Source organism: Dreissena polymorpha, chromosome 5 (genome assembly GCF_020536995.1).
Source record: "Dreissena polymorpha isolate Duluth1 chromosome 5, UMN_Dpol_1.0, whole genome shotgun sequence".
Lineage (NCBI taxonomy): Eukaryota > Metazoa > Mollusca > Bivalvia > Myida > Dreissenidae > Dreissena > Dreissena polymorpha.
Window position 1 is genome coordinate 33313925 of NC_068359.1, and position 25938 is coordinate 33339862.

At 33.5% G+C, this 25938-nt stretch overlaps 1 protein-coding gene across 1 annotated transcript; it reads right to left on the minus strand.

Annotated features, from left to right (window-relative positions):
* Nucleotides 1-17517: 17517 nt before the first annotated feature.
* LOC127881289 (uncharacterized) lies at nucleotides 17518-20635 on the minus strand. Its single transcript, XM_052429041.1, has 2 exons — nucleotides 20505-20635; nucleotides 17518-19780 (listed from the first exon to the last, which is right to left on the minus strand). The coding sequence occupies exons 1-2, from the start codon at nucleotides 20577-20579 to the stop codon at nucleotides 18452-18454; spliced, it is 1404 nt and encodes a 467-aa protein (XP_052285001.1). The 5' UTR covers nucleotides 20580-20635; the 3' UTR covers nucleotides 17518-18451.
* Nucleotides 20636-25938: the final 5303 nt, after the last annotated feature.

Here is a 25938-nt window from a genome sequence, read left to right on the forward strand (position 1 = left end):
TACCATCACTTTTATTGATAACGAATAGTGATTTTCAGATCTTTTTGAAACTATTATGTCATGTTACATCACGTAATGACACAGGTCCCTGGGTTTTTGTAGTAATATTGCTATTCCTTTTAAGCAATCATAATCCTCTTTATCCCTGTGTATCCCGACAATAAAGTGTCGTGAGCTCGTTTAACAGATAATAGCCGTGTTTAATTGGGATAAGATAAGCTATGACTGAACTCACCAACTTTAAAATATTTGAGATCTTCTGACTCCAATTTATTGTAGCTTATTACTGAAGCTATTGACATTGTGTATGCTATTACATGTTATGCTGTTGTTTATGTTAACATTTCTCGTGTACATATTTGAACTCATTTTAACATATACGCTTCATAAATAATCCCATTTGGCCCTCCACTGTTTCGTTTCGAATAGATGGCAAAACAAGAGTATTTCATTTTGCCTAGATTGCCTAGATTGTCATTCGTAAGGATTTTGGTATTGAATCACGGCAAACTTTTTTTTCATGTTATTACAATCTTCAATACTGTTGATTTATCCGAAAATATGTTCGCTGTAATTTCTTCAGTCAGGCTAATAGTTGTTTGTTGTTGCTGTTGTTGTTCTTTAAAATGTAAAATTAGAAATTATATTTGTAAGTTTTGCTTGACAATGCATATTTATATTGTATACTTTCCATACGAGTCGTCTTGAGTAGTTGTATGTAAAGGTTGTTTTGCTGGATCAATAATCCTGTTTACTTGTAGTTTCGCTGATTGGAAATCAAAGCTATAGCTCGTCAATATTATTGTACACGTTTAGTGCAATGCGTAAATTTGTATTACTGTTTTCGCTCTTTCTCGGGCTCTCGCGTGCTTTATTCTCAGGCTGCATTATTCGACCGTTTGTATTCGTCACGAATCTCATATTATGATCAATGTATCATGAATCTTCTATACTAATCGTTGTTAACTTTACGGGCGTCATGGTCATTGAGACAAAGCTTCTGTTGTAATATGCTATCAAAGCACGTCGTCAACATCAATATTGGTACCATTACTTCTTTAGTTTGCCAAAACGTATTTCTTTTTGTAAAAAAACGACGTTAAGTTGTTGTCAACCTAGACTAATGATCAAATTTGAGGATGCTGCCTTATATCTTAAGCAATTGAATTAGACCGGTGCATCGACCCGGAGTTATAATTAAATAAACACAAGATAAGTATTGATGCAAAGCATCAAAGGGCGTCGGGAAATTCAGTGTAAAAGGCACTCAATTAAGTTACATGGAACGATTTTTTTTTCTACTGTAAATATTAATATATTGGCCGATTATTTTAAACAAAATAGAATAAGATACTGGTACAACCATTATCTATGATTTTGTGTTATAACCCCCAAATAACCATTATCTATGATGCTGTGTTATAACCCCCAAATAACCATTATCTATGATTTTGTGTTGTAACCCCCAAATATTTCAAAGTTCATTTTATTTACATTGGTTTCCTTTTTTTACAGGCATCCGTGTGCAGTTTTCATTAATGAAACAGAACTGTGAAGGTTTTAAAAAATCTGCTTCATCTTGTAAGCGTAATTTCATATTTTTTTCAACTTCAAGGGGAGATGATTCTGAACTTATTCTTACGTTGATCATTTACGAAAGGGGTTGAGTGCTCATTGATATGAAAACACTGTAAAAGTTGTAATGTGTTTACGAACCCCCCCCCCCCCACCCTCTCACACATATATTTCATGGGCATAATAAAAACAAAAAATGGTTACAATAAAACAGCATATTTATTTAAAATAAGATGTCTACATCAAAGCAAAAAGTTAACATAGAACACAAATAAAATAATTTGATTCTACTGGGGCTCGAACCTTGGACCTCTCACATGTGAAGCGAGCGTGCAACCACTACACTACGGAACCGCTTGTAAAATCACCTTCTGACTAAGATATTAATAAGTGACTGTAGTGTAACGATTATCAATAAAGCAATCATTCTATACATAGATGGTGACGTCAGTAAGACCGGTTTGTACATAATGATAACGCAATAAACCGTGTAATCACTGTCGTCTTGTAAAATTGAAGAAAATACGCGTTAATCAAAACTCGAACAGCAATAGTCTGCGCTATTATTAGAAAAACCACAAAATAAATATATTTTGATTATTTTTTGTTTTTATACAAAACCAGAAAGTTTCACCGGTTCGCGTATTTGCCCAGTCCCTGTGATCTTTTATTATTGTCCAGTCCCTGTGATCAGTTATTAATTAAAAGAATTAGCTTTGCATTCTTGGCAATAAATGTTGTAGTAAATGTAATAGGCACAAATGCAGTACTTATTTACACTAATTAACACAAAAAATCACCACTATGCAAGATATTCTGACAACAAAAATATATACATTGATCCGTAAAATAACTTCTCCCATAAGCGAAAAAAACTTATTACATACTAGTCGCCGCACTTAAGTGCGACGCCAATAATAGTCATTTAAATTATATCTGGAACCCTGTTAAGCAATATGAAACAAACGTTTTGTGCCCTTCAAAAGCGTTTTAGTTAGCCAATGTAAATATTATAAAATTGTTGTTTGCACTATATGCAGTTTTATTTATACCGATAATTTATTTGACAAAGCATTATAAAAGTTATTTAAAAGGTAAAACAATACCAGCAACAAAAATACCGTCTAATTAAAGTATCAATAGACTGGACATTAATGTTGCTCGTCAATAATCTGGATAAACTATAAATGATGATTACACATGTACTGAAAAGAAATCTTCTGGTTTCATATTGATGCCTTACTTGAAGTTAAACGTTATCTACAAATCTGCAATCCTATTGGATGTGATACAGATTATAATGATATATCGGCGACGCACGATATTTTTCGCGACAGTCATCTTGGTATCAAATTGTTTTGTTAAATCTGATTCGATTTTACTAAAAATGAATACTTTATAGTTGATTCCGAGTAATATGACCTTCCTCCACACATGACTAGGTGTGGGATAAACATTGGTGTGGGATAAAACTTATATTTTCTGTATGGGTCCTATTATGATCTATAAAATCATTTAGCTGCAGGATAAAATGTACTCGGTCACGTGATGTTTTTAATTCAGTGTTTTTGTTGAACAATTTACGAATTTAGAACAGTGTCGGTGCTTAAAAAAGTATTTAATCTTACATTGCGGGTGCATTGCTCTTTACCTATTCACTGGGAGTTGAAGTAGAATTTAATTTCTTTGATGAATGGGTCGTACCTTTGTTAGTGAACAAAATAGTGTATGTCCACAAAGAATTTCCTGCGTACACCAATTGTGAGATGCTCCTTTATAGTAAGCCTTCACTAAATAATGAAAACAACACCATCATTTTTAACAAAGTTAAAAAATATATTATTACGACAAAGCGATTCATTAGTTAGCTAACTCTTCTTTTTTACATTTTACTGAACAGGACTTATTACTTTCTTATTACTATCATTGTTTATATCCTTTATTGTATAAAATATCTGTATATTTTCTATAAAATCATCATTTATTAATTTTTCTATTATTATTACTATTAGTATTACTATTCTTGGTAACTACTGTCATTATTAGTAGTACTGTTGTCATCATATAATAAATATCATAATTGAGATTTATGTTCTCAACTGTATACTGTGTAAATGACATGATTAATATTTTTATGTAAGTCTGTCACCATTAAATGTTAAAACTATTGCAAGAGAAAGATCCCCGATAATGTTGAAGAACTTCAGGTCTAACCCTTTTTCCATTATGTATGTATGGACCTATGTATACATTTGTGAAATGTCAATATTTGGAAATAAAATTTGTTTAAAGTGCGTACTGTTTTCTTAAGTAAAATAAGAATCGCGATGGAAGCATTCACAACTAGACGAACATTAACTTGGTGATTTTAATCCATGCAGCAAATTTGGTGAGTAGAACATAGGGTAGTAGAGGCTCGACTTTCATCAATTATAGATAAGATTAAAGTCTCATCATCATGCACCTAGTTAAACATATATAAAATAACTTTAAAATATGGTTTATTCAATATATACAATAGACCATGAGTAAACATGATCAAAACATAGTAACATATTTAAAGGCATGACATGTGATCAGTATCATAAGTTGTTAAATAAAGTATCAATACATGAAAAGGTCTAGGATGCATTTTTTGGATTACAACATTCAGAATCTATTTCACAATCAATGCTATAACGGTAACATCAAACACAACAAAGACGAATCTACTAGAGAGCGAGAAGTCAAGTTTGGGTAAATTATGCATTATATACAATTAATCATAATAATATTTATACAGGTTTCTTTGACTAAATGCTTTATGTACATACATAGCAAAGTTTCTGTTGGTACTTGTATTATCCAATTGCATTATTTCAATAAATTTTATCATGTATGGTCTTTTCCAATAATATTTATTTATATAAAATTTCCTAATATCATCATATAAAGAGCATTCTAATAAAAAATGATATTCATCCTCAAGAAAATTGCAATATTGACATTTTCTATCTTAAAATGGTATGGCTTCAGGTTTGTGCCATCTGCCTGATTCTATTTCTAATCTATGGGATGAAACCCTGAATCTACAAAGATCAGATCTAAACTTATTTATGCTAACATTTTTTAAAGTAAGGTTGCAATTCAAATTTACAAAACTGGCTAGCTTATTGCGCTTGAGGAATCATTAGGTTCTGACATCTAATTTTGGATAAATGTATCATTTAATCTAGACTTTACCCAGGATAAAAAACACTTTTCATCATCTACACCTTGGTTCAGCCATGCATATTGAAAGCCTAAGGTCTGCAACAGATTACATACAGATTTTGCAGAGGAATATTTATTTGGTTTATTTATTAAATTCTCACACATGTGGCTATAAATACTATTGACATACTTATGATCTTCTAACTGTATAATTTTCAACCAATACCGTATTACATGTATGGCTCTTATAGTTATCAAGAATGTTCTTCCAAGTTCACCATATACAAAATTATTTTGTGTTTGAATTTTCACGCCAAGTAGTTTTTTGCAAAAATTTAGGTGAACTCTTTCACGTGCCATTGACTCGGTTAAGCCCTATATTTCTGACCCATAATTTAAAATTGGTAAAACAAGCTGATCAAACAACTCTAATTTGGTAAGTATTGAAATTTTTCAATAATTTATTAAATATGAGCTAAGCTTAAAAACAGCCTTTGTGGCTTGGAACAATGCCGGTGGGTTATTTTCTGCTATCCACAACCAATAGTGTTTACAGTGAACGATGAAATCGCTTTCTTCTGTGGTTTTAATACATCGGTTTTCACAATTTTTAATAAAACATATAGTTTCACCTTAGAGTCGGTTAGATTGTTTACCAGTACGTTTTCTCCTGTATTGACACAAACACTCCATTCAACATGTTCATAATCACTGCCTTTACATCCAACAGGGGTTACAAATGCCCCAAATAATACGACCTCTTTAACGATGATATGTGTTGGCCAGTTGCGAGGTCGTGTCGCCCATCTTGTTAGGATGCTGAACAAATTGATAGCAATTTGTATCTTTCAATGTTCTTTATTTCTTTTCTTTTATTTATTTATTTACTTCTAAAGTATCAAGGCTATTGTTTTCAAACTTTAAATACTTTCTTACTAGCATGAAGGTACTGTACATGGCAAGTTGATTTTACTTGAAATAATTAAAATATAAAAATTGCTTTCAAATGAATAAATTTTGATAGGCTTCCAATGCCGGAAAGCCAAATGAAAAAAAAAATCAAGAAAGAGCACTAAGATTCATTTACGATGATTTTACTTCAGAGTATGATGCTCTTATCACATGGTCTGGTCTTCCATTCCTTAAAGTAAGGCGCTTAAGAATAATTGCCCAAGATTTATTTTAAATTTATAATAAGGATGGTCCCTCTTCATTTCATGATTTTGTTGAAATTAAAGAACATTCTTATAATTTTGGGTATTTAAATACAATTAGGCTACCTGAGCCAAGAACAACCAGATATGGTATAAACTCTTTCAGATACACAGCTGCAAAAACTCTGGAATCATTTACCAAATCATTTTAGACAAATGTCATCCTTCCACTCCTTCAAATCCATGCTTGGGAACTGGAATGGATCAGTTTGCTCTTGTCCATCTAGCGGAAATAACTAAATGTATTTTAAATTTTACACTGTGTAGCCTGCGACACTTTAAGGGTTTAAATCGAACCCTACGTCCTTGCGTCTGCTATTGTATCCCCTTAGATATGTTTCCCTGCATGATCTCCACTCTTTGCCCTAGTTTTGTGAACTTATTTTCCCTGTTTTGCTACCTTATGTTTACCCTTATGTTTTGCTTCTCATGTGTTTAACATATTTGTGTATGCAAGCAATGTTAATTAATCAGGTTCCCTATTTTGTAAAGACTATAATGTTAACTTAAGCCGTATTTTGTTCAAAAAGTCATAGAATTGTTAGATTTAATGTTTTACCTGTACTCTTAAAATTCTACAACATCATTTAAGCTGCGAATTTTCTTAATGATATTATATAGCTTTTGAATTTTATGTTCTATTATATTGTTTTAGCTGCTATTTTATGTTTTAGCTTGCTTAATATATATTCCTATATGTATTGTGGTGTATTGTTATGTTAAATGTGCTTTAGGTTCCTTGGTTTTCCTTTGTGTACTGCTTTTCATTTTAATGTTTAACCTGTCATGTTTGCATTCTTTGTACAATATGTATTTATTCATAACTAAGCTCTGTAGTATTAAATTTGTCTGATATGTTAAGTGCATGTACACGCTAGTCTCCTATAGTAATTTAAAGTTACCTCTAGTATTTTAAGGCAATATTTAATTAATACTTATATTCTCTGTTGTTTTTAAACTATAGGGCTGTTGTAACTATGTTTTCATTATATGTGTTATGTATCATGTTTGTAACCATGCCGTGTTATGTGTAAGTCGGCTTTAAAAGCTCTTCAGAGCTTGTGTTATCATGTTTGAAATACCCGACTTTATAAATAAATATTACTTGACTTGACTTGACTCGATCAGCTAACTTTTCTGGCTCGGGAAGCCTATCAAAATTTATTCATTTGATAGCAATTTTTATCTTTCAATTTCCTTTTATTTTATTTATTTATTTACGTCGAAAGTATCAAGGCTATTGCTTTCGAACTTCAAATACTTTCTTACTATCATGAGGGTACTGGACCTGGCAAGTTGAATTTACTTGAAAAAAAAGAAAGATAAAAATTGCTATCAAATGCATAAATTTTGATAGGCTTCTTGTGCCCGAAAGCCTCTCGATCGGCTAACTTTTCTGGCACGGGAAGCCTATCAAAATTTATTCATTTGATAGCAATGTTTTTCTTTCAATTTTCGCCAATAGACAAAACCACAAAATTGTGTGCAGAAATATTTAAAAATGAAATATTTAAAAAAGGGCACACATACAAGATTCAATTTTGTAAAAGTCTAGCCTATAATAAGTCATATACACTCGAGAAAAGAGCTTCGATATATCAAGCGATTTGGTTTGATCTAATTTGCAATAATTGTTCGTTCATGGACGTTAATAAACAAGAAATGTAATGGAGAGTGTTCCCATACTAGTGTCAATCGACGACTAGGCTTCCCGTGCCAGAAAAGTGAGCCGATCAAGAGGCTTTCCGTGCCACAACGAAAGCGCAAGAAGGCATTTTTAAATACAATTAATGAAAATTACTATATAGCGTACATTGAACGTTAAGACTTCATCATAAAGATGATATCAATGACACTAGATATTCGACATATTACGGACTAGCTATGTTAAAAAGTAATCAACGTGGCATATATGCAAATTGGTCCACCACCCTCGTCATCATTCCATCTTCGATAGAGTTTGTAAAAAGTGTTTGGACCTGCGGAATACTGTGAACCTGTAGCTGGATATATGCTTCAACTCATGGACCACCTCTTTTTATGCACAAATGTGTTTAAGGGTTTTAATTTTAGATTTTCTTACCTGTTTTGTGAATTCCGAGCATCCAATTTTCTTGTTTATGACAGATAGGCAGCATTTGACAGATATGCTTCTACACCGTAATATTGACGTGTGATAATGAAAAAAATAAAAATTTCAGATATTAAACCCAACAAGTACGCAAGTATTGTACAATGTACTTAGTAAATCAGCATAGTCTGTATAAACACACAATGTTATACACTATATACAAACATTATAATTATTTCTTATTTCACATTTACATTAATTGCAGACTTTGTGTTGATAACAGTGTATAATCAATATCAAGGGCTATTGGTGTTTTAACAAATGACTAATTATGTACTGTATTATGCTATATAAAAAATTGAAATATTTCAATGTGAAATCTTTAAGACGTTTCCAAGACAAATTTGTGGAATTACTTTCCAGCTAGATAAGAGCCGAAATATAAATACTGTAATATCTGAAATGGATGGTATTTCAAAAGTGTATCAGGGACAATATCTTTCCAATCAGATTACCAAAAAGAACAAATAAGAAAACCAATACTGCATACAAACTGTACTATGCTATAACAAAATTGAAAAGGATCCATGTACAAACTTAAAGACGTGTCCAAGACAAATCTGTGGCATTGCTTTCCAGCTAGACAAGAGCCGAAATATAAACACTGCAATATCTTAAATGGATGGTATTTCGATTAGACTTAGAAGTTGACTGCTTAAAAACAGAATTGGACTTAAGTCCACTTGTACCTTGTATACACATTCCGACAACAGACTTTGGATCACTTCACGTTCCAAGGCGGTGACCCCAGCTTTATTCTTTTATGTGTTATGTATGTTGTTTTGTATTGAGCTAGTTTGTGCTGTTTTGTACTGTTTTGGCAATTGGTCACTTGCCTTAAATAAAGGACATAATTGTGTATAATGAGAGTTCAATACTGCTCCAGCAACTGGAGTTTCACTTCTTTATATTGATCAGATATACATCAACTCTTATGCATCAAAGTTCAAAAGTAGAGTATTGGAGTCTTACTACTCAGATCATAAAGCTGTCTTTATATCAATACACATGAAGTGAACATTGGAATGAAGTACAAGAAAAGATGAAGGACAATAAGGTAAAATGCTTACTAGATCTCTAATTATGTTTGCATAAATTTATAAATATTATTTGAGCATTGTTTAGGAGTTGGGGATATATAATTCCAATTCAGTGTTTTAAACATCACTGTGTTAATATATTTAATCAATGTTATTGTTAAAGCCACTATCACGCTCAACAATACTATGTACGTACTGTATTATGCTATATAAAAAAAAATAACAATCAGTACCATACGATGGTTATTTACAATAGGAAGACCCTAAAAACATGTAACATTGGTGTTAAAACGTTAAAAAACAAACATTCGGCAACTTTTAAGCATATAAATATCGTTCAACGATGTCAGGTACTTTCGTTGTGTGGATGCTATCGAGTCAGGATAGGATTCATTCGGGTTGCGTTCATTTGCATAATTTATACAAGTTATCCGAGAAATCTGCAGCCATCATGCTTCCGACGCTGACCGAATCAAATCGCGCGTTCGCCCGTAAATGTTCGGATATTTTGCGGGAAATGAAAATTGAATTATTTGTGACAGAAAAAAATTAAAACGAGCATTTTGTATCTTGTTAAATCAATGTTACCACACAACATCTAATGTTGAAATTTTGCAATTTGCTGAACGGAACAATGATTTGTTTATGGGTTAGCTTTATTTTACGAAATATTCAATATTTTGAGCTTGATCGTTACTTTAATAAAGATGTATGCAAATATAAATACAAAGCATACACTATATGTAATGCTCATCAACAATGAATTATGAGAAATTAATTATACCTTTCTACCATGAGCTTGCACAATCCAATATGATTACCTGTATTATTGCATTATATGAATACTATGTTTAATATAATTGCATTGTATATATAGTATAATCTATTCTACATGATATTACAAAAAAAACAATATATAAAATATGGTTTTTTTTCAATTTTCAATTTGAATTAAATGATATTAAATTGTAAATAATGTCTACAGTTTATTTCAATCTAACTTCATTTTTTATTTACTGTCACTAATGCAAATAGCCAAATGCTGTCTTTCTTGATACTCCTTTTGCTTCAACAGCAAGCATTTATTACGCTATCAAGACTGAGAAAAGTCGAGCATGCTGTCCTACCGCCAGCTCTTGTTGTGCAATGAATTATTAGTACGAACAAGCACTCAAGGTTCTAGAGCTGAGGTAATATGATCTTTATGCAATGAAGTATCGGTACGAACAAGCATACATGGTGCTTGAGCTGAGGTAATATGATCTGTATGCACTGAAGTATCGGTACGAACAATCACACACGGTGCTTGAGCTGAGGTAATATGATCTTTATGCAATGAAGTATCGGTACGAACAAGCACACACGGTGCTTGAACTGAGGTAATATGATCTTTATGCAATGAAGTATCGATACGAACAAGCACACATGGTGCTTGAGCTGAGGTTATATGATCTTTATGCAATGAAGTATCGGTACGAACAAGCAAACACGGTGCTTGAGCTGAGGTAATATGATCTTTATGCCATGAAGTATCGGTACGAACAAGCACACATGGTGCTTGAGCTGAGGTTATATGACCTGTATGCAATGAAGTATCGGTACGAACAAGCACACACGGTGCTTGAGCTGAGGTTATATGATCTTTATGCAATGGTGTATCGGTACGAACAAGCACACATGGTGCTTGAGCTGAGGTAATATGATCTTTATGCAATGAAGTATCGGTACGAACAAGCATACATGGTGCTTGAGCTGAGGTAATCTGATCTTTATGACATGAAGTATCGGTACGAACAAGCACACATGGTGCTTGAGCTGAGGTAATATGATCTTTATGTAATGAAGTATCGGTACGAACAAGCACACATGGTGCTTGAGCTGAGGTTATATGATCTTTATGTAATGAAGTATCGGTACGAACAATCACACACGGTGCTTGAGCTGAGGTTATATGATCTTTATGCAATGGTGTATCGGTACGAACAAGCACACATGGTGCTTGAGCTGAGGTAATATGATCTTTATGCAATGAAGTATCGGTACGAACAAGCATACATGGTGCTTGAGCTGAGGTAATATGATCTTTATGACATGAAGTATCGGTACGAACAAGCACACATGGTGCTTGAGCTGAGGTAATATGATCTTTATGTAATGAAGTATCGGTACGAACAAGCACACATGGTGCTTGAGCTGAGGTTATATGATCTTTATGTAATGAAGTATCGGTACGAACAATCACACACGGTGCTTGAGCTGAGGTAATATGATCTTTATGCAATGAAGTATCGGTACGAACAAGCACACATGGTGCTTGAGCTGAGGTAATATGATCTTTATGTAATGAAGTATCGGTACGAACAAGCACACATGGTGCTTGAGCTGAGGTAATATGATCTTTATGCAATGAAGTATCGGTACGAACAAGCACACATGGTGCTTGAGCTGAGGTAATATGATCTTTATGACATGAAGCATCGGTAGGAACAAGTAAACATGGTGATTGAGCTGAGGTAATATGATCTTTATGCAATGAAGTATCGGTACGAACAAGCACACATGGTGCTTCGGCTGAGATAATATGATCCTTATGCAAAAAAAAAACATTGTAAACAATAAACGCGCATATGATACAGCGGAAGTTATACAACCAATTTTCAAGTAACGTGTCTGTGAGAACGAACACGCAAGTAATTATTCATAGGTAAAACGACACCTATGCAGAGCAAGAATTGCTGAGAGCAATCGAGCACGGTGCTCTAGTGATGACGTTCACGATTCAATTCAATTATCGTTGTGAGAAAACACGCACGACTTTTTCGACGATGTTATACGACCCCAATATGTTGCACATATCATTGAGAGAAAAACACGCACGGTGCAACAGACGAGGTTATACGACCGCTATGCAATTCACGTATCGGAGAGAAAAAAACATACGGTATTAAAGCAGAATTTGTAAGACCCGTATGCAATTCAATATCGGTAAGACCAAACACACACGACACACAATCGGAGGTTCTACGACACGTCAGCAATGCACGTATCAATGACAAACATGCACGATACTTTATCTGATCTTTTATGATCCTATGCATTGCAAGTCTCCGTGCGTACGGTGCTCTTGCGAAACTCATACGACACATATGCAATGCACTTATCAGTGAGAGTAAACATGCATAGGTATCTTTCGAGGCTTATACGACTCCTACAATGTACAATCTGCGTATCGGTGAGAACATTAGTACTCCATATAATATGTAGTGCATATCCTCTAATTAGAAAAAAAAACTTATTTTTATTGATACAGTAGATCGTACACGTTCAAATGATAGTTCGACGTGAATAAGTTTATATGTTTAAAATATAAGGGCACAGTAGCGGTTTACATCAGATACCATTCTTAACAAATATTAACTTATTTTACAGAAAACAAAACTAAACGAGATTAGTAGCATTCGTATACTATAAGGCAGTTAGATTATTTGCGAATGGTTCCAATAAAATAACAACACTAGTTGTTCACTTCGTTTTGATCCAGGCTTTTTAATAATATGTGTGTTTGCTTTTACGAATAGTGTATGCACTTTCTATTATGTGAAAAACAAGACATGTTACTTCTACAATACTTCATCTGATTACTCACCGTTTAAAATACTCAAAAAGTATATCAGCATTGACTGTGGCTGTATGTTTTATTTACACAACGTTCTACAAAATCAATGTAATCAAACAAATGTTAAAAACATTAAATAAGCAATTGTAATCACAAACATGTTATTAGTATTATTACTTTATGATTTAACAAATGCTTGCCAGGACTCAAAGCAAAGCCTCCTTTCTATCAAAGTGTCGATTGAGGTTATTAAAAATGTGTTGTCCTATATATTTACATATGCAAATCAATTCTACTTTATTTAATAAACCCTTAATAAAAATTCAATTAATGTATTACTAAATTGATATCAACTTGCTGAACTAAGCACATAAACATGTATAGGTTTTATGAGAAATATGACTGTATTTAAAATGCTGTAACACCTTTGAAAAAAGCCATGATATGTGCAGCACATTACTCGAAACAACTTAATTAATACAACGCATGGATAATGCGTTATGGTTGTAGCTATATTTAAACATCTTTAGACGTGGAACTAACACTATTTTTTGACAATGTTGAATACGGCGGATAAATGGCATGTAAGAGTACCATAACTGACAGTACTATTTGCCTTGATTGAGCGAATGTTATGTCAATGTTTAATGTTTAACCGTTTCCATTTTTAAGAAACAAAGACCCCCCCCCCACCAAGCTAATATATATATATAGTGCAGTTACATGTTTGTTTAATATATTTAAGTCGGCCCAAACCTTCAAACAGGTCTTGATGTCTCACATTTCAGGAATTTCTCAGGCTCGTTAAACACTTTATATAACACATTGAAGTATCTTTCTATACTGAAAAGTATTCAACGCTACTTATAGCATTATATTTACACAAAAGACAGTTCATTAATTATTATGGTATACGTTATATAGTAATTACCTGTAAATGTCATTCACAATATGCACGTCAATACCCAGCGATCAAATTCAAAAATGAAATAGGGGCGTACATGTGTACTTTGTAAGGGCATCATCAGCATGCTATCTGTTACCACGTCGGTCGTCTTAGATAAAAGAGTTTTCCGGGATAGACCGAGTTTGTACGCTTTTTGTTATTGTTTTTTATCACTAGATCATAGTTTAATATTTTCTATAGTCAAAAGTTAAGTAGTTTTTACCGCTCAGTTAAATCAACTACTCCAGTAGATGTAATTTCGTTTAATGTTTTATCACATTTTTGTGAGCATAATATCAAGTTAAATAAAACTCGTTATCCCTTCAATTGGTGTTAGTGTTACATTTATTTATCTGTCTAGCAAAACACTGATAACACGTATATAATGCGTAGTATATATACACTATTTTAAATGCAAATAACGCAAAAACCAACGTAGTATAAATACATTATTAAATAAAACACGATTACTATTTATATTAAGCGTAACATATATAATATTCGCGTTCTGGGAAAACTGGGCGTAATGTATGTGCGTACATGCTAATCAGGGACGTCATTTTCCGTGTTAGGGAATTGTTCGTAAAAAGGGGGTCTTTCCTATCGAAACTCCAGTGAAGACATAAACTGTCGTCCTTGATAAGCCTTGCGATCCGCACAGCCTAATCTGTGACGATACTTAACGCACATGCATTTAGCCCAGTCTCCCCAGAACGCGGCTTATATATTCTTTGAAATACTAATAACACATAAAGAAGAGATTGTTGGGTCTGAGGCTTTAAGTACTTTATCATGTTGGTCTTGTTTTTTTTATTTACAGCATTTCTTATGAAAATTTATATTAAAGCCAATTATCTGTGAAAGACATTTTGTGTTTATGATGTACAGAATACAAAATGTATTTCATGATAAGCCTCCTTGAACAAATCTAAAACACAGCAATCGTTTATCCACATTTCAGTGCAGATTTTGACATACTGCGTGTACATGTGTCGACTATTTGTACGGTGTTTGTGTTGTTGTTTTTTCGCCATATGCACTAAATAAAGGAACACATGGAGATGATAACAATTCGGTGTGTTGATGATAAAATCGAAGAATGTGAAAGAAGATCGGATCAGTTTTTAACAAATCAATCTCGTGTTCCCTTACGTAATGTAACCTTTGTAAATCCCGTTGATTTGTATTGACCGTTTCAAGGCGTCTGTGCATCATCTGTGCATAAAAGTAGAGAATCTCCGTATTGTAATAATTTATAATAACGCATTTATGAACATCATTCATACGAGTCTAATGCTAATATGCAGCTTTTTTTTTTTTGGCATTTTTATAAATAAAATGGATAAAGATATGAACAATTTGCATCATACAGTTGTCTTCAAATGACATTGTATACAGTGACATTCTGCAAGTAGTTTTATGGTTGGTTCTATTTGACACGATAATGTTCAATACATGTCCTCGAAATATTCCGTGATCTCTGAAACGGATAAGTGATGCTTAGCATACACCAATGCGCATTTAATGTATGTAACAAGTACATGATACGTCCAGATTAACACATACTTAATTCATCGAAAGTAGGTTTTCAACCCAAAATCAATATAATGATCATTGATTTTAACTGTAATTTTTAAACAATTAAAAACATAAAATACACAGTGATCGATTCTTTACTCCATATGTGTGTGTTTCCTCATTAGATGGGTTTTGCAGTGAATATAAACGATTGACATCGGGGTTCTATTAAACTATAAATGATTAGTTTCGGTTCACCGCTTGGGAAAGCTCACGTAAAAACAAACCGAGGGCTTCATCATTTGGTATATGTAGCCTGTTAAAAGGCATGTGAATTATCAGACGTGGTCCAGACACAATAAAACAGCATGCGTGCGTAATACACATTTTAACAAACAGCATCGCGAGTGGAGGATTCAATTTGTGTGAACCGATTAATTACAGTATAGTTTGAAATTTATATATTAAATCATATGTATTTTACCTATTTGCAAAGCAGTGCCGCTTCTTTAATGTTTCGCTGTCTATGGTTCTTCGTGATAGTCATACGTGATAAAATAAGTAAAATTAATTTCTTCTTTTCGTTAGTGTTATAGTGTGTTCGTCAGGCAATTCGAGTTTCCTCATTCTGTACATACTTTATGTGTACATTCTAGTTAATTGTATTGCTATGTGTAACTGTTTAATAATCGCGAGTCTCTTTGGAAATGTGTTGATCGGCAAATTACAAATATTAATTTATTTGCAAAAACAAATTAAAAGCCCATGTCAATTAATATAATTTAACTCTGCAAACACCTTAAAAATACCTTCTTACCGAAAAATGTATCACACAACTCATCTGTATAAAGGCATCGTAGCTAATTGAGCAATAACCCTGCACTCTTACTTATATTTAGCGTTGTATAAATGTTGCAATATCAGTGTAGTCCAATATTCCATGTTTTCAAAAAGATGAAACTTTGTGTAAATTGTGTAAGTTAAGTCAGCTTCAGAAATTATGTTCAAATCCTCCAAATTGTATAGTCTACGTACTTTCTACGAGATGTCTATTTTATAGTTGTGTAAAGTCACGCAAACGATGAACAATGTTTCATTTAGAACTTGAGATTGGGAACCTGGTCAGCCTGGGTGAGAAGGCGAAGAAGACTGTGCAGTCTTATATAAATTCAGTTTCGTCTTCAGGTGGCATGACTTTCCTTGCACAAATATAGACTTTTATCATATCTGTAAATCCAAATATGTTCACGCTTTATCAACCTCAGCGCGGATAGTTGACTGGTTCCAATCATAGCTAATATCAAATACTCTTTAAAGGACTTTTTCACAGATTGCCAAAATGAAATCTCCCCATCTTGTTGTCACGTATTAATATACACTGTATATCAGGGGGCGTAATTTAATCAATGTCGTACATTCAATACAACAATACTTTTTCGTTTATGAATAATGATCGTTTGACATAAGGATTGAAAAATTTAAAGAGTTATTTTGTTTTCGATAAAATGGGTAAAAAAACGTAGATTACTCATTTAAAGTATAAAACAGAGTCATGTTTATCATTCTGAATATTGTAGCGGATACGGTGTTAATTGTTATATCACCAATACATTAGTTTGTACCCCGATAGATTCCTTAACGTTTTCTTTAAATGTCTTTTTAAAAATAATAGTCTTGTTATTGTACTGGAACTCCCGATTTCCGATTTTTTAATGCAACAACTGTATGCACTGAATGCACTGTCCAAATGGATGAAATACGATAATATACAATGATTCATGAAAATACACAAAATTAAATACGCCAGCATTTATCAGAGGACGTTTCTTTTCTTAAAGGCGTGTATGAATGTGGGTCGTTGGGTAAACACTCATATTTGATCCATTCAAAGGCAAATAACTAAATTAATCAGCAATTATTACATTTAACAACAAAAACAGTATGTATAATAACTTAATTTAAACGACTGCTTGATGAACATAAATCAGTGTTGCTCCTCATGAGACTGCTCAAATGCAAAGGCTGGTCTGAATCTACACTCGCCGCATGTTGCATAAGACCCAATTTCGAATGACGCATATATGTTTTATTTACGACATCGACACGATTCGAAAGTAATGAATCTAAGGACATTCCAAACTAACAAACTAATAACGACAATTATATTATTTCCCATGACGTTTTAACAACACAAACGTAGTTATCAGAGTAATATAACTTATACATTCAACAGCAATATTCTTGCATTTCTACTGCGATAATAGCATTTCAGATTAACACGATAAGCAAAAATATTAACAAAGTACATTATCGAACATACTATCAACGAGTTATATTAAAAACACAAACCCGACTCACATATAATCAACAATGTTAATCAGTCTGATGGACAAGATAATACAAAGCATGTCATAAGGGTGCATCGTCAAATAGTGTCGCCGTGGTGTAATGGATATGGTGTCCGCCTAGCGACCGGGGGGTCACGGGTTCGATCCCCACCGTGGGAGCGTTCTTTAGATCTCCCCCCAAAGACACCAAGTACTGGTTCTAGGCCCAGGAAACGGACTCGAGAGCGTTTATATAAGCCCTAGGCTTTCGATGCAATAGAGCTAAAATAAACAGGCTTAAACAAAATAGTGTCGATGAAATGTTTACACATATACGTTAAACTTATTAGTAAAAAAACAAAATTGAATGTATCCCTCGTAGTGAAACCATTAACATACGGCTATTAGCGTGTCGTTCTTTTTAGAGCCACATTCAGATTAAAGGGCTTCAACATTAACCGTATGCTCATTGTGTTACAAATCGAACATAAACGTTGGTGCATTGTGAGGCCACGTTAGGTATTTGTATTTTAGTCACAAAGACTACTAGCTGAGTCCAGCATACCATATTTTGAACTAATGTAACAATCTGCATGGGTTACGAGAGCGCAAGTGATAACATATGCATGTATCGTTAACTGTTAACAATGTTTAACCTAAGCGTTGTATCATCATTTCGTCTTTTCATGAACATTATATGATCCATAGATCAATAAATCAAGTTTTACGAGTTTGCCATCAAAGCCAAGTGCAAATAAGTGTGCTAAAATAAGTAAACATATCAATAATTATCCCAAATAATACATATCAATTAACATACATACGATGACTTGCTATATGTACACATGAGTAACAGTTGCAACTAAACAGATTATTGATTAATGTAATCGTTCTACAACAGCATACTATGATATAAATCATGTAGATTATTTTCTCGACACCCTTCCGTAATCATCCTATCTCTAACCTCCTTCATAATATCCGCCTTTCTTGTCAATACTGCCACCATAATAACATCCGTATCTTCATCCATGTCGAGGGCGCCTCTGTTCATGGCTATCAGCTCCAGCATCTCCATCTCTATCCTCCTCCCGCTGTACCATCGTAGTGGTTCAGGGTGAGCGATAAGGGCTCGTCGTATCTTCGGTAGTCTCAATATCATTATTGGTCCTTCTTCTATCATATCATTAATAGTAGCTATCCAAGAAAGCTTCTGCTCATGCTCCAGAGCACAGGCTGCCATCAGATTGCGCTCTGGAATCATGTAATAGGGCAGCTCTTTCGTATCTATTGCAACTCTTAGCGCATATAATCCTTCATGCAGCCACTGAAACAGACTTCTTTCATGTAACAATGACTGCGGGGTTTTTTCTGCTATCCATAATACAATATTTTTTACTGTGAACGATGTAACCTCTTTCTTGCGTGGTTTTAATACATCTTGTTTCACCATTTTTAATAAAACATATACTTTCACCATAATATCGGTAAGATTGTTAACCAGCACGTTTTCTCCGGCGTTGAAACAAAGTCTCCATTCAACATGTTCATAATCACTACCTTTAAACCCGACAGGAGTAACGACTGTTCCAAGTGAAACAACTTTCTGAACAATGTTATTTGTCGGCCAGTTGCGAGGTCTTGCCGCCCATCTTGTGAGGATACTTGGGCAGTACAAATGTAGTGCATGCACTAAGTCTTGGTGCAATGTTCCACCATAATATGTACTTGGCGTTGACGGTCCAACACGATCGAGTATCACTGCGCCTTCCGTACGTTTAAAGTTCAACCACGCATTAATATATAAGGCACTGCTCAAGAGTTCGTGATCATATCCATCATCACACAAGGCATTGTGCACAAAAGTGGTAATCGTTGTACCGGATCTCTCAAGTAGCAATATGCAATGGCCGGGATAACTCTTTTGACTGCATGCTCTCAATATGGTTGTCTCCTTAAGAATGTTACTTGAATCAACACCCTCTTCTATACAAATTACATTATTATCTACACACATTACGTCTATATCGCTCTCTAGGAAGCAGGTAAGACCCTCAGCCTTGCTACCCGTGGTGAAACACGTAGCACTACCACACATGAGTGCAGTCATCAGCCTGTCCACAGTTTTGTAGGCGTCTCGCCTTGCCTGTCGGATGTGAGGCCCATAGCCCATAAAATCCATCAAAGTACACGTCTCTGTAGCGGCATGTTCATATTGAATCTGAAATGTGTCTCTATTAAATATATACGTAGTGATAGCGAATAGTATGTTACTGCCTCATTCTTTTATTACACATGAGATAAACATAAAATAACGGCGTTTCGACCAGTAGTTTGTATTTGTACCGAGCCTTAAATATAACAAAACGAAAGGAGTGTAACCTGCGTTTCTATTATACAGCCATGCCAACATTTATAAAGAACATCATAACAAAAAATCGCTTACGATGCTTCATTTGTAGGGGGGAATGAATATGTAGTATGACTTTTTATGCATTAATTATGACGTAATGAGCACTCGATCTTCTTATATTTTCGTTGTTTGAGTTGCTTGTCGTGCATAAAATATAATACATCTTGATAGTAAAGGGTTTGTGTTGTTGAATTTGATTCGGTATTATCGAATATGACCTCAATCTTGGTCACAAGCAATACGACGTACCTCCAAACATTGACTGATATAAACGCCTACTTACCTGATATAAATAAATATAAGATACACAATCGTATCAACTATCAAGTAAATATCATCGCATGAGTAAAATAAAATAACAATTCATTTATAAGAATGTGTCATAGTGGTTATCCAATTTCATTTTATTGACAATTTATGATGCAAAAAACAAACTAGTTCTAAATGAAATATATTAAATAAAAATTTGTGTTTATACACTACAATTAATTATTGTTAATGGAAACACACTTAACTCGACGGACCATCTTACCAGAGAGTGACGGCTTGACACACCCGGTTTAGTGACTTCTCCAGTTACATTACGTCTGTTGCCTCCATCAGCCATTTAAACAGGGCTGCTGGAAGATTCGAGACACCGTAGAACATATAAGTGATATCGATTCGTGTTATTCAAAATAATGTAAGTGAAACAAATACAGTTGTTTTACCTGAAATAAATAGTGTGTTAAATATTACAAATATCATAATACATTAATTAAAGGGACATGTTCACAGTTTGAGCAATTGACAATATTGAAAAAAATGTCGTTGTAGTTATTTGTTTACAAGGAAATAGTAATACTTTACATGTACTATGGTCTTATATATCCATTGACAATTTAAAAAATCTGGAAATTATAAAGCGTTAAAAATATGAAACGATTAAATAATTTGCAGGGTACTGCTGTCATCGTTATGACATTACGAGAATTGCTTTTATAATGTATAAAATATGTAAATAAGGCTAGCAGCACGGATGGCAGAGTGGTTAAAGCGCTGAACTTTTATTTCAAGGGTCAGTGGTCTGAATCAATGTATGGATTACTTTTTTACTTTCTTGATTGTATAATTGGTGTATACTGGAGCTCTTAAGTTATGCTGTCAACAATTTAAAGCATAACACACTTCAAAACATTGTTAAATCTGCGAACAAGTCTCTTTAAAATATATACAGATTTGTGTGGATATGCTTGCACAACCAGTAATAACCGGGAATGAAATATGCGAAGTAACGTAATTATACCACACAGTTTGTGTTGACATGTAGGTAATTATCTATTGAAAAGTGCGAATGCGTTTGAATTTACTCGTTTGCCAACTGTGTTATATCTGAAAAAGTGCATTATTATAAATCAATAGTAAACCTGTATTCTTGGGGAGAGTCCGTGATTTAATGAGTGGCAATCTGGAAAAATGGCAAAATGTATTTTATAATTTACTGTATAAGTATGTTATGCATTTGTTTATCAGTCCATTGTAAATGTATTCGTTATGAAGACGAATGCAATTAATTTGTAATAATTCGATATAAAATAAAATGACATGAAATATAATACCGTCTCCGTAGCCAAGCAAATAGAGCGTTCGTTGTTTAGCCAGGGAGTGTCTTTCAATGGACTTTAGCTGATATGGCTCGTTGCTTAGCTGCTGTTTCGATTGCCTGACTGCAGACGCCCACGAATAAAGGAGACTGGAAAGTAAGTCAATCATTTTGTTCATAAGTTTAAACGACATATAAGTCAAAATAGAGCACAATTATTAATTATGCGTAATTGAAAATTACCGCATGAATTTTATATAAAAATATATTTGCTTATACATCACACACATAGTGCAAAAGTAAAAATGGAAGCATGAATAGACAAGCAGAACATTTACACTAACAAAGCCTCAAACACAAACAAGTCACGATCACAAGTCAAAATTACACACTTCTAATACATCGGGATCGAAACCAAACAATAACAGAAATTGGAACTTTGATAGAAATTTTAAAAAGTAAATGACCAAATAATCAATTTGTAAACAAGATGAAACAAACGCAACGTTTTGAGGGAAACGAAAAAGGGTCGAATTTAAGCGATCACAGTAAATATTACGAAACGGTTCAATAGTGCATTATATAACTTAGGATCTGAACATGACTACTTTTTAAGTAATGAATTAGTTGAGAACTGACGAGCCATGTAGAATATAGTGGATTCTTCTAAATAACCATTGACACTTTTTCATGTTTTATTAAAACCAAAAACACAACCGCTTACAACTACTTCGATGACTGCGACTGGAGAGTAAAGTCAATATTATGGGAAAACGTAAATTGAAATTTACATTGGTAGCCAGGGTCAACTGACACAAAGCTACCTTAGCGCTAACGTCACCTCAAAGCTCCCTTAATACATTTTTGAATCTAACTTGCTGCGGTCGTTCACTAAGGTATAACTGTAATTTTCACTTATCTTAAGGTGACCCTGTCGGGCATTTTACCTTCACTGAAAGTGATTTTCAGGTTAATACGCATACAATAACTCTTGGTCGGATATTCGAAGATAAGTTATTTAACCCATTTATGGCACAAATTGGTTTCATTTAAGCAAACTGCGCAGACCGTGATGCGGCGTCTCATCAGGGTCTACGCTGTTTTCCAAGGCCTTTTTTCTAGACGCTAGGCATAAATGGGTTAAATTTTTAGTTTTTGGAAAATATCTTATGTAATTTTAAGTACAAACAAGAAGCATGGGGATAATATCTATATGCTTTTGAAGGTGTTAAGTCTGCACAAGCGAATTAGCGCGTTAGTGTTGACTCTTTCTGCTCAGAGTATTTATGTTTAAAAAAAGTCTTCGTTAAAACGAAGATCCTCTTAATGCTGTCCTCACTGATTAGAAACATTGTATTAACCCAAACAGTATGTGCAGTTGCTTATTTGAATTATTCCTCGTTTTGTGTATGTTGTTTACTTAATTAAATTTTCTGTGTTTTAAGTTTTACAAAAGATTGTTATTTCCCATATGCACGTCGCCTTGGACATACTGTTGATATAACGGTACTAAATTTGATGTTTTCTGTTTTCTTACATCTGAACAGGTAACTGAATATAACATGAGCATAGCAGCAACGGCTGGTCATCAATGCACATAAGGAGTCTGATCGTTAATGGAGCTAGGCTTCTTATTGCTTTTACAGTGCTACAATATCAATTGCTATAAAAAATAACTGATTTGACCTCAGACACATTGATAACTTTCTTTGAATGTTTTATCTCAATGACTCTCAAGTATAATCTTTATTCTACCACAGTCGCACACGCATGCACATTAGAATGAGAAGGAAGCTTACCGGGAGTTATTACCCCGATATACCAACGGTTGTTTAAAGTGACGTCACTTTGATTGTCCGCGCTCTGTTTATGAATGAAGACGACGTCATTTGATTTTCATTGTTGTGGTGACGTCACGTGTTCGCGGAAAAATGGACGAAGTAAGGTTAATAACATTCTCATTTAATACCTTTAAATCTCGAATAACTTATTAATGAAATCGTGTTAGCATCGAAATAATCGACGTGTCAGCGTTGGTTATTGCGGTTATAACCGACGGTATGTCGTTCCGATGCTTGTTATCAAACCACTCGGGGTACGCCCTCGTGGTTTAATACCTACACATCGGAACTCCATACCTTTGGTTACTACCGCAATAACCAACGGTTACCCGTCGATTATTTCTTAATTGTTTACAATGCGGTGTATAAGAAGAGTATTGTACATTTTTAATTAAAATGAAAATATATATTGTATATATTTATCATGACGAAAACAAACAATACTATGTTTATATGTAACTACTGGTAAACAAATGCCGGTATATTCTAGAAAGTTTTTTAGCTAGCCATGCACATGAACGAACATCAATCCATTCGTACGTTAGGCCTACGTAAGGTAACGTTAAGAATTTTATTAGACAAAGGTGTACCGTTGAATTAGAGGTACGGTATATTGACATTAAGGTAGATACTTAGTTCGTTGCCTAAGGTAGGTTTGAGTTAGTAAGCCCTGAAAGTTAAACACATAATTTGAATTAATTACATGAAACAACATGGAATCTTAGGATTGCATTTTCTGATTGACAATACATGTGATTTAATATCCATTAAAGGTAACATTATGTTTCTAGAAGAAATAATATCATGTGGTTGTAAATAGTAAATAAGTATGTGACAGTTGGTGTCGTACTGCCGTCTCTGAAACTGCTTAAGCCCCCCGCAGAATTAATCGATAGCGCTTGGAATATATTTGGATAAGATCGAAAGTGATAGTGTTTGAATGTTTGAAATTTGAAAGAGTTTGCAGAGTAAAGTGGATTACTTGTTGCAGGTTTTTAAGGTGATCTCAGAGTTAACACTAACCCCAGTCACAGTTCACATTTGGAACGAAGATCAGTAAAGTCAAATGTGTGAATATGACACTGTAGTCGAAAATAATAGTAAATGCAGTTATTCAACATGTTTTGATTGTAGTTATAATATCAAAGCATTCACCAGGCTGATATGATAAACCTTTGGACATCTTACATAATTAACCGCAACTTAAGTTGAGACAGTTATTAATTAAGCGTCAATATGTTTTCTCTAAGAAAGATTATTAATTATGAAATGATGACTAATTTAAACATTATATTAAGGCGCCTTACCAATTATTCAATATAATCTTAATTAATTAAAGGTTGAAACAAGTTAAGTTGTTAAGATCTCAGACAAAGATTTTGACAATTATCAATTGATAAAAAAGTAAACCTATCACTGCATTTAGTTTGTCACGTGGAACATAATAGCGATACTGAAAACTAGCATTTGATCTTAATAATTTCCCAGCTGTATTGCCTAGCTTAATGAAAATAATATTTCCAGATTTGATTTTGGAAAACTCTGTAGTTAGACGACATCATTATGATCAGTCGTACCTTTGATGATCAGTTGACGAAATACAAATATGAAACTTAACACTAATAAATGTAAATTGTTTCATAGGGAAGTAACTTTCCTGCACCATGTAGTTAGTGAAATAGAGTGACAGTATGCTTCAAGGACAACGATTCCTGAAGAATTGACAAATTTATCTATTTTTTCATAACACTTTACAATTATTTTATAAAGATGGAATTCATGTCAATTACACAATTCTGACCAAGTTGGTGGTTAAAAATGGTGGGTACAAAATTGAATTGATGTGAAACAAGTGTTCAGATATTGAATAACGTTAGTATAGATTGTGGGATTAATTGAAGGTGATAGATGATGTAATGTATAAAAACGGAATATGATAATATGTGATAATTTGTTTTGCAATAGTAATATAAAGACAGATGGTTTTGATCTGTTAAAGGATTGTGTTTACAGAATATAAGGTTATCACTTTTATGAATAGGTTTGAGAAATAATGTTGAAATATTGTGTAACAAATTAAATGGGTTTGTAAGAAAGCAGGCTACTCGAAGACAGAATGAAACCCCCAAGGTCTGAGAATTGACCCAATGACAAGTTCACTGATTACATAGACAATTAACAAAAATTGAATATTTTATACCGAAATAAAATTAACCACAGGCACAGACCTTAAGCTGTACATTTCAACAATTTAAAACTTTATTTTGATCAAGATTATTAATGGAACTGTTAATAGTAACTACAAATCCTTTATTGTTCCGTCATATTTGAACATTTTACCATTGTTGCAGAACAAATTGAGTCGATCATTTTAAAAGCTTGTGAAAATTACTCACTAGTGGTAAATGAGGATCCTGAAAATATAAAATGAGAAAGAAATAAGACAATAGTTGATATTGCGATGTAATGTTGGTTATATATTCATATGCTAAGAAAAAGAAATCTTTATTTTATAATATAACTATTCATTTGTTAACATTTTA